General features: G+C 41.4%; 2 protein-coding genes and 1 long non-coding RNA gene across 3 annotated transcripts in view; 2 read left to right on the top strand and 1 right to left on the bottom strand.

Annotated features, from left to right (window-relative positions):
* The window catches only part of LAMB1 (laminin subunit beta 1), a 65,121-nt gene extending 62,571 nt beyond the window's left edge, over window positions 1-2,550 (top strand). Inside the window, exons 30-31 of the mRNA XM_019543540.1 lie at window positions 648-807; window positions 2,111-2,550. Of these exons, the coding sequence (XP_019399085.1) occupies window positions 648-807; window positions 2,111-2,247 (297 nt within the window). The 3' untranslated portion in view covers window positions 2,248-2,550. The remainder of the gene's footprint in view (window positions 1-647; window positions 808-2,110) is intronic.
* Window positions 2,551-3,801: 1,251 nt separating this feature from the next.
* DLD (dihydrolipoamide dehydrogenase) overlaps window positions 3,802-10,902 on the bottom strand; it is a 23,342-nt gene continuing 16,241 nt past the window's right edge. The window contains exons 12-14 of the mRNA XM_019543541.1: window positions 8,099-8,236; window positions 6,290-6,379; window positions 3,802-6,174 (exon numbers count right to left, since the gene is read on the bottom strand). Of these exons, the coding sequence (XP_019399086.1) occupies window positions 6,109-6,174; window positions 6,290-6,379; window positions 8,099-8,236 (294 nt within the window). The 3' untranslated portion in view covers window positions 3,802-6,108. The remainder of the gene's footprint in view (window positions 6,175-6,289; window positions 6,380-8,098; window positions 8,237-10,902) is intronic.
* Window positions 7,115-10,902, top strand: part of LOC109315713 — a 24,610-nt gene continuing 20,822 nt past the window's right edge. The window contains exons 1-2 of the long non-coding RNA XR_002102588.1: window positions 7,115-7,124; window positions 8,640-8,642. This is a non-coding gene — a long non-coding RNA (uncharacterized LOC109315713). The remainder of the gene's footprint in view (window positions 7,125-8,639; window positions 8,643-10,902) is intronic.

Genomic DNA, 10,902 nt, shown 5'->3' on the forward strand with positions numbered 1-10,902 from the left:
TGAACTGCAAGGACTGCCTGACAGTTAGCTCTACGCTTGCTGGACAACCCTAGCAAGCTACCAGAATGTTTCCACTCTGTAGGTTGACTATGTGGTGCAGACAGCAAAGCACAGCTGAGGTGGCAGCCCTGTATCAGCCTCATGTGCTTGCACCAGTGTTTGTAAAATAACAACTATTCATTTCAGAACTGTTCAGCATCACTGGAAGAGCACAGAGGGTGCCTGCTTTAAGTCCCAGTTGTTTGTTTATACAAGCAATGCCTGTTTGCTTTAAGTCAAGAAAATTGCATAGGATTCAGGCTCACAGTTCCCCTTAATTAATGGAAGTGCTGTGGCTGAATCCTGATAATATATACACTGCCACAAGCTAAAACTGCAGAGATCAGGCACAGAATTGGAGAGCATAGCTGAACAGCAGGAATACCAGCCATCAGTTATTAAATACAAGCCATAGTGCTAATATAAAGGAGGAAAGAGGTAACTACAACAGAAGATGAATGCTGCTGGAACAACAGAGGTTACAATAATGAACACTTTATGCTATGTTATCTAATGAGGATAGCAGATTAAAGTTCCAAAATGTGTATTTGCTTTGCACAGTTCTCTGAACAATTAACTCCACCTTGTGTTCAAATCTGAAACTGCAGGTACTGGACAGGGAGTTGAATGACAAATATAAAAGAGTGGAAAACCTGATTGCCAAGAAAGCAGAAGAGTCTGCTGAAGTCAGGAAAAAAGCTGGAATACTGCAAAATGAAGCTAAAGCACTGTTGGCCCAGGCAAACAACAAACTCCAGCTACTCAAGGGTAAGATGTCATGTGTAAGAAAAAGGGTTTCCTTTCACAATTGAAACCTTTACTATTGCACAGCAAGCTGCACTCATGATCTTATCAATGGAAGGATGAAAAGAATAAATTAACTTATGGCACTAAGTGGCATGAAATTCAGGCATAAATGTATGCGCAATATTTAGAACTGCCTTCCACTGAAAAGGTCCCAAAATATTTTAAGCTGGATGTCAATTCAGCCACCCCCAAGATGCAGCCATTTCTGATGATCTGCAACTCCTAATTCTCCAAATGGCCTGAACTAGAGCTAATATACTTTTAAAAAGTGTTGTGGCCCCAAGATGAACTGAATACAAGTTCTGTCCAAAGGATTGTGTTTCCCACCACCACAAATAACTTGGCTTTGAGATCCCCAGCCCAAGTGCTGCCTCCAATTCATGCACCATGATCACAATGCAATGCTTCAAAAAGTGAGTTTTGCCAAAAAGTTGAAACAAATCCAGCATCACAGTTTGAGTTCCACACTCAGCCACATGCAGTAAATAAAGCAAAGTGAAACATTGTACCAGCTAGGAAAAAAACAGAGGAAAAGATCTGCTTCAATGGGAACCTATTCCTCAACTTCAGCTCAGTTGCAGAAATTCACTGTATAATATTAAAAGTCAGAGCAACCATTTATTTTTATTTTTTTACAAATAGCAGCCCATTTTTATTGCATGAATGAAAAGGATCAAATCTCATGTTTATATTTATGGTTATTGTTTCCACATTACCCATTTGTTTTGTATAAAAACCTACCAAATTTACAGCAGAAGCAGGGTGGGCAGAGGCTCCTTTTATTTTGCAGGTTCCCCTGCTCTTCCTCCCCCTGCTCCAGCTGCTCACTCCTGATCAGCCAGGAGGCAAAATCTGCCTTTTTAATATGCTGCTGTTTTTGCCTTCTGCCCAGTCTGCAACAGACAAGTGGCTACCAGGGCCCGACAGCCAATCAGCGGCGAGAAGCAAAAATGGTGCCATACTTAAAACTCCAGTTTTTGCCTCCCCACCGATCAGGTGCAAGCTGCAAGCAGCAGGGGCCCCTCTGCCAGTTGGGGGTAGGGGGTGCACAGGGGAACCTGCAAGATTAAAGGATACCCCGTGGAGCCCATTTCCACCATGAATTCAGTAGGTCCCTACAAATGGGATAAACCTGGAGATCCAGACTAGGCAAATCTCAGGTACTTTTCCTCTACTTCATAGACTGAATATATACAAATGACTGATAGCCAACTACTCAGAATTACTGTTGATAGCAGAAAATAATTCCCCCCTGTTCTTGCAGATCTGGAGGACACGTATGAGAACAATCGAAAAGTGTTGGAAGACAAAGCAAAGCAACTGGTGGAGCTGGAAGAGACAGTGCGCTCCCTCTTGCAGTCCATCAGCCAAAAAGTTGCAGTTTATAGCACATGCTTGTAACTATGTGTGGGGAAGCTGCCTGTTCAAGCATTAAATTTGTTTACTATTGACCTCACATGAAGATGGTGACAGGTTCTAGACAGACTTTAAGTCATAAAACCAAAGACAAGTAACCTTTTTATATTGAAAATAAAAGCACAGTACTTTTGTATCCCTGTATGTATGTAGTATGATTCATTAACTCCATTGTTAATTTTACTAATGCAGCTAGAGACCATACCTCTTTAGCTTCTGAAAATCTTGTTTAACCCAGTTAGAATATTCTAATAAAACTGTCACTCAAGCTGGGCTTCAACCAGTTAATTCTGATTAAGAGCTGCATTTTCTGAAGTACAGGATTTTTAAAAACATATTTTTACCTTGAGTGAGGAAATGCTGTCCCTGTCTGTTTTTAACCAGAATTTCTACTCTGTAGTCTTCGGAGGAAGACTGCTTAATTACTCGCCACATGCTATCCATTTAGACGCCCAAGGAGCTAACAGATTTAACCCACAACTTTCAATTCACTGATCATGGACAAGCATCTCATTTGTGCTGTGGAAACAGAAGTCAGCACAGATGAGGCTTTTTAGGTTTTTTCCCTTAAACTTGTTGCTAGAACCCAAAACTGGTTTTAGCCCCCTATGTCAGAAGCACAGGGCAAGCCCTCTACAACTGAATACTTCAGGAAAAAGTGAACTGTGTAAAGGCAAATACCATTCATAGTAGGACCTGGTTATGCCATATACAATAACATATCCTATTGTTATCGTATCAGACAGCCAGAAAACCTCTAAAAATATGTAAGGCTACTGCACACAAGTAATTCATTGACTTGCTCACTAATAGCCTGCATAATGCAGTGCTAAAGACTGTTTAACACTCACTCTCTCCCCACATGCCAAGAAAAACGTGCAACACTCTCCAATGCATTCTGAGACAGCATGGTCTGCAACACTGGCCCTGTGCAGTCTAATTAGCTAAGTCAACTTCACGCAGGGTATGTTTTGCATTTGGGGAAGTCCGACTGTCAGGTACCGGCCAGGGAAAAACATGCAGACCTCTTTCTTGGGCCAATTTTTCCTGGATGTTTTTTTCACCTTCCAAACTGTTACATTTGAGATGCACATATAGCTGACTGCTAGGCAGCAGCATCGATCTTTTTTGACACAGACTATCAGAACATAGACCTCTATAAACAAAAAGGTTTGGTAATCAAGACTTACTCTACTTTGCTCTCTGCTTACCCTTGATTAAATTGTGAAGGTTACAATTTAACTCAAGACATCTAATTGCACACCACAGTTCATACTGGATTCAGTGGTGAAGTTTAAACAAAAGTTGTACCCACAACTTCCATCCCCATAGAAGACACTACTGTATACATTAAATTGTGTGGCATACATGCTTATTCCCAACACAAGGCATCTGTTACAACATCACTGAATGTTGGTCTACGCTTAGCAAACTTACCTGCAGTTAGGTTTTCTTAGTACCTTTTTCTTTTTTCACCTTTTACAAACATCTTGTGTGTGATTCAATGGCAGCAGAGAGATGAATGATACATTACCAGAATTCAAGGCCTTGCATTGTATTTAATTTTAAGAGGGTTTGGAAAGAATCAATCCTCCAAACATATTCAGAGCAATAAGTCTAGTCAAAATTTGTAAGTTTTATTTCTGTCAGAAAGAGCATAAAGTTTGTTCAATCAGCTATGGAAAGTATCAAATACTGACAAAAAGGAAGAATTTTTGCAAGAATTTGAACATTCCCATTTTTGATCACTAGAGAAAGCAGACAGCAGGCCTTCTACAGAGGGTACTTATTTGGAGCTTACATAGTACCACATGAACATCCCACAGCATTTAGCCAACAGGAAGAGGTGGCTTGTCCTAGGCACAGGCTTTCCTTCTGTTCTAAGCCTCCCAGAAGTCTTTCACACTCAAAAACCACCTCACCTTGGCTTCCCTCCAGGACTTGCTGCTAGCACTTCCAAGCACACTCACAAGGAGACTTGATTTTTAAACCAACTCCTGGCTGAATTTGCCTCAGAAGTCCACTGGCTTCCATTCACCTCTGCACACACTGAGAACAATGAGGACAGAAGAGAGTCCTATTAACGAATTTTTTTCCTGTTTGCCCTTTTCTAGAAATACTGATTAGCCTAATGCTATCAATTTCCATTAATTAACATTCCATACCGATCAATACAGGCTCAATAGCTATATAAAAACAGCTGGAGGATACAACTAATGAAATCTGACAAAGCTGAGCACAAAGTGGTGCAACTTTCTCAGTCATTGTTGCCTGGGAGCAATGATGCCATTTGGACAACAGCAGCTCCAACTGTCACTCTAGAAAATTCAAGACAGTACAAATAAGCCAAGTACATGAAGGAATAAACCCATAAAGAACTTTCAAATAAAGCAAGAGCTATTAGAATTGGGCATTTTACTCTTGTACATTAACTGGTCAGAATACAAACATCATCTTCACCGATAAGCACTTAAAAACAAAATGATCTTATTAATTTGTAGTTTCTTCCTTTCACAGTCAGCCATTACCTATCCCCAGCAGATAACAGGTGGTCTGGTTTCAGGAACACTGCTTGAGCACTTCCAAAATGTCTCCAGCATCAGTGCAGCTTTAGATGACATGATGGTAAGCACTAGACTAGCATTGGTGAGGCTGAGTCTGTGCTAGAACATGCTAAGAGAATCTCATGAAGTCCTTAGTACAAAGCCTAAAGGAGCCATGACAAGTAAGGAGTGTATGGAGTTAGCTACATGGAACTCAGCAGTACTCCAACCAGCTTTTCTTTGTTCACAGCTCAAGGTAGGAAGGTATCATACCAATTTCTCTATAGCCACATCTTCATAGAGACTAAGTAGGATCCTCTACCTAAAGTACAAATATTTATTCATGGAAGGCCACAGACTTTTTTCTGCTACAAAGGGGCACAAGTAGTAAAGAAGCAGAGACAAAACAGTGCAGGAGACAGCAGAGAAGGAGAAAAAATATCTTTGATTCCTTTGTGGCAAAGCAGCACTGCTGCAAACCTTGTCTGGAAGGAGCAAGAGGCATCTAATCCCACTTCTGTCCAGTGTGTTTGGAGCTAATGCTGCATGACTTGCCACTTCAGGATTTTGTTTCCTAAAAATCACCAATGGAAAATTCTTAGAAATGAGATCAAGAGACAATGCTCAGCAAATTCCCTTTACTGAATTTTGACTTGTGGAACTACTTGATTGTTTTTTGTTTGCAAAACTACATTTTAAATCAACAGGTTTTCAATATGAAAACATGATGCATGAAGATAAAAGTTACTCACACAATCAGATTTTCTTTCCGAAACGAAAACTACAAGGTACTTCAGTCTCCTCACAGTAACCTCATCCAAGCAATCCCAATTCTACTAGTTCAAAGTAACCAAAAGGTTTGGTTCTTGCATTTTAGAAGTACTTATAATATATTAAGTTAACCCTTTCAGTAAAGAACGCCATAACATTTTTGTGCAGAAGTGACAGAGGCATTTTAAGTGTCAACATTCCTCTGGGCTAGCAAACCAGGTGCGCAGGATGACCAGAGCTCTGGTCAGGTTGTGCTGCAGTGAAATGTTGTTTTACACTTTTTTTTGAAGTTCTCTCGAACTTGTTTTTGCAACATTCATAATACACAAACAAGGATGTTTCTGTATTGAATTTACAAAGCCTGGCTAATTCCATTTGCCCAAACCCTACTGTTTGTTTAAATAGTTGACATTTAACAAAGATTCACTAACTTCTGTCCCAGAAATACTCAAGAGCCCCAACCTTGCATAAAAAGCCTGCAGTTCATTTACAGAAGAAATGTACTGTATCTGTACAAACGACAGCTCTCATTTTAGAAGTTGATAGCTTTGCCAAAAGAGGCTGCTAGGTTTGCTTCCCTGAAGGCTTCTGATACTGTCTGTAGAGAGACAAAACAAGGACAGAAGTCACTAGAGAATAAATATTTCTCTCAAAGCTGTTATATACCCAGACCCAAAAGCTCAGATAAAAAAAGTACTCTATAACCAACTTACTGGGTGGGCATGGCAAACTCTGGCCACATCTTCACATGATGCTCCATATTCCATAGCAAGAGCAGCTTCATTAACCATCTCTCCAGCACCCTGTAAGTAACACATCAGGTCTAAATAGTATAAATGTCTTCACAGCACATGCAGCTTATTTTAACAGACAATCTACCTATGAAACATACCAAGTGCCTGCAAAATTTATCTTTTATAATCTAGTCACATTCAAAAGTGCCAACTGTAAGCATGTTCAGTGACTCTGCTTGAAGCCTGTCACACACACTGAATGACTGCAAAAAATAAAATACAAAATAATTGCATATTACTGCACTTTTCTATATCTTGACTATCCTACACTGCCATAATTCCCACCACAGCAACCACAGGCTGCAAGAACACTCTCAGAGATTGGTGGCGGTGAAGAAGAATACCCCACTTCTACACAAATTGTCAGTAGGGCAAAAATGTCATTCTGGCTCAACCTGCTCTAAGCTGCCTTTGTTGATATTAACAGTATTTAGCAGCAGATGCATACACAGAAGTAGTATGGCTAACCTGATAAACTAGCAGTGTCCCAAACAATTAAGAAGTGTGTTTTGAGTGAATTAACCTTATTTACATTTATCCAGATGACACTGCCAGGAGGATGATAGCTGAAAACAGATGAACCTGCCCAGCTAGTTTTAATGTTAAACTACGTTTAGTTGGAAGAGCTGTCTCCATCAGGAGCCATTAGTGAGAAGAGCAGCTATTCAGGAAAGTCCTCTGACTTTCACTCTAACAGACCTAACTTTCAGCATTCCTAAGAAAGTTGTTTCTTTTTCTCTTTGAGTGGCCACAGGTGTGAACAAACTAGCAAGCCTCTTCTTTCTTTTCAGTCTCTTCAGAAAAGGACCAGATCAGTTCACATTCCCCTAATGCTGCTACACACTCCCATAACCTTCAAGTTTTCCTTCAAACTGATAACACTGCTGTCCATCTCCCTTAACTCTGGCCTTTGGTAGAGTGGTGTGAGGTGTTTTTACACTTTCCAGTACCTAAAATTCTGTAAGTTTGAGACTACTGAATGATTACAGTAAAAGCTCTGTTATCTGGCATCCCCCGGAAACAGGGGACACCAGATAACAAAATATGCCAGTTAATTGAGCGGCCCCAGCTGCCGCTTCTCCCACCACGTCTGGAAAGTCACTTCACCACTTCTGCAGCATCGCCGCCTCTCCTACCACATCACCACCCCACCTGCGGGCCCACAGGACAGGGAGGCGGGCCCTGCACAGCCTGTTATGCCCCCGGGCTGTGGCGGCTCAGCAGTGCAGGCTGCTTTGTCTCTGGGCCACAGGGGCTCGGAGAAACCGGAAGTACCACGGTAGGCACTTCCTGTTTCACTTATCTTACAAGCCGCCATGCTGGTCAGTAGAGTGTGCCAGCTTGTAAGATGCCGGTTAACAGAACTTTTACTGTAATTAGATAATTGAACTATGAAATATTAGGTCCGATTCCAAGAGGCATCATTAAGATTGTGCAGCGTATATGAATCTATCAGTTGTGGAAAAGCATGGCATTTTTCATTTTATTAAAAATACTTGTGTAATCAATTGAAATACAAATCTATTCAAGAAACAGAGAATCAAATTAAACCTTTGGGATTGCTCATTCATGTCAATATGACACTACATAATTAACACTGCCAGGAGTAAAATCCAAAAGACTGGCAAAGCACTTCTGCTTCTCAAATCCTAGTAACTAATTATTTTCAGATTTACAAAGAGAAAGGCTAGTTATGTATTCCCGTTTCCCATGTTCCACAATACTCACTGCGCCAAGAATGTGTGCACCGAGCATCCGGTCTGTTGATTTCTGACTAAGTATCTTCACCATGCCATCAGTATCAGCATTCGTCTTTGCTCTGCTGTTAGCAGCAAATGGAAACTTCCCGATTTTATACTCTATCCCCTACAAAGCACAGGTCCAGGTTACTGAGCTGTTATTTGCTTTGCTCTCCAGTCGTAAAACTCTAACAGATGCTTAAAGTTAGTGTACTATTATTGGGTTCAAAACGTAAATCAAGACGATGACAGTAGATCATTAGCATGAATGATAAAGCAGCAACAGTTCATGTCCAAAGTAAAATGGATTAAAAGGTGCTTGGCAACATTTGAGTCATCTCTCACCAAAGACTAATTCCAGGCTCTTGAACTACTGCCTCCCCAACACTGGTAGGATTTCTCTTTCCATGGGAGGGCCCAAGTTCAACTCTGAGCCAACACAGAGCTAGCTTTAGGACATGAATTGCTAATGAGTTCTTGAAGTATGCTGGGGAAAACTATTTTTTTCATTAGGTGGAGGCAGTCAGTAGGGAGTGAGTGGTTAGATTAGATTTGATTCTAAGTAATAGGGAGGAACTTGCTGAGACCTCAAAGGTGGAAGGGATCTTGAAACAACAGGCTCCTGATTCTATCTAGAGAAAAGTGTGTGCACAGCAGCATAAAGACAATTAACATCCAAGAGAAAAGAAGGAGGGGGAGAAAAAAAGGTGACGTCAGAACACTCTGGGAAAAGATATCATCTGCTGGGAAGAAATTCCAAAGCTAGGCCAAGAAATTATTTTCCTGCAACACAAAACCAGTGAACAAGCCAGAGTGGGGAGGTAGAAGGAATTTTTTCAGGAAGCAGCAGCAGAAGAGAACCAACAACAGGATGGCTAGAAAATGTCACAGTGCCAAAGTCCCTGTTGTATGAGTTTCAGTCATGCTAGACTGTAGTTATGCTAAGCTATAGTTAAGCTAAGGTGCCACAAAGGCCCTTGGGAGTAGGCAGGCTTCACTGACCACTGGACAATCTGATAAAAGACAGTGAGCCAAAACTTCGGAGATACACAAAATCAGCACAAAGTAATCCCTAAATGCCTGAACTTGGCAGGGGGGGAGGTGTAGTCAGTAAAGGAATGAGCAACAGGTGCCTGGGCCTGGCAAAGAGTCAAGTCAAAAGGGAAAGACATAGGAATTAGCACAGGGTGGAGGCATCTAAGCTACACAGAGGTTGCAAGACTCACCCTTTTGTAGCGACTTGGGGAGCGTCAGCACATGTAATGCATTGCTTACCATTGTCTGGGCATTTTCACTGAGCCAGGCTGATTGCTAGACAGACCCACTAGAGTACTGTCCTAAAAAGACAATAACCCTTATCTAAGCTTCCACCGTTGAACGTAAAGAAGTCCAGGAGGCTGGCTGCAGGCAACTACCTCTTACAGCACACAGACCCAAACAGCCTTAACACCACCAACAACAGCAGGCACAAGGCTGGGTGGAAACCCTCCCAACCCCCAAGCACCTAATACCAGTGGATATATAACTGGATGGATTATTGTGCTCAATAAGTAATTAACAAGGATCTTGGTTTTCTCTGATAACCTCCCCCCCACAATTTTCAGTTTAAAAAAGAGTAACTGAAAATCCACATTTTTCCATGATTAAAATGAAACACCACATATATAAGTACTGTTTCATTTTAAATCATGGAAAAAATGTTACTTTTTTAAAACCAAAAATTGGGTTTTGGTTTTTTCTTATTTTGCTTTTAAATCAGAGAGAACCAGGATCCCTAATAATCAACTATGGCTTAATGCCTAGCTGGAAAGAGGTATCCAGTGGGATTCAAAGGGTCTGACCTAGGTCTGGTCTCATTCAACATCTTCATTAATGATTTAATGAATGGGTCCACGTGCATACTTAGCAAGCTTGCAGATGACACCAAGGCGGGCAGAGTTGAAGACATTGTGGAGGACAGGACTAGGATCTACAATGACCTGGATATGCTGGAGAAATGGTCTGCAATCAACCATATAAGTTTCAAAATCCTGCACTTGGAATGGAATAATCATATGCACAAATACAGACTGCAGAATGACTAGCTAGGCTGCAGGACTGCAGAAAAGGCCCTGGGGGTTACAGTAGACCATAAGCTGAATATGAGCCAACAGGGTTCTCTTGTTACAAAAAAAGCCAACAGCATACTGAGTTATATTAACAGGTGTGTCAACTCGCAAATCGATGGAACTGATTCTTCCTCTCTATTCAGCACCGGTGAGGCCTCAAGTACTGTGTTCAGTCTTCAGCCCCACATTTCAAGAAGTATGTGGACAGTTTGGAAGGAGCCCAGTGCAGAGAAACAAAAATGATTAGAGGCTGGGAGGCAAGATTTACGAAGGAAAGGCTGAGAGAACTAGGATTCTTTATTTTGGAGAAGAAAAGGTGGAGGGAGGATTTGATAACAGTCTACAAATACCTGAAGAGAAGGAGAAGGACTTTAAGGGACAGGACCAGGAGCAGTAGTCTCAAGCTTTATCAGGGGAAATTTAGTCTGGAGGTTAGAAGGAATTTTGACTCTGAGGGTGGTCAAGCTTTGGAACAGGCTGCCTAGAGAAACTGTGAAAACTCCACCCTTTCAAGAAGTTGGACAGACACTTGGCTGAGATGGTTTAGTCAGGGATGATTCTACCTTAGCAGGGAGCTAGACTAGATGACCTTGAGGTCCTTTCCAGTCCTACTACCTTATGATCCTACAAAAGCTACAACACATATGCCAAAGTGAAAAACGTGGGGGGGAGGGGAGAAGAGCAG

Source organism: Crocodylus porosus, unplaced genomic scaffold (assembly GCF_001723895.1).
Source record: "Crocodylus porosus isolate Cpor-Errol unplaced genomic scaffold, CroPor_comp1, whole genome shotgun sequence".
Lineage (NCBI taxonomy): Eukaryota > Metazoa > Chordata > Crocodylia > Crocodylidae > Crocodylus > Crocodylus porosus.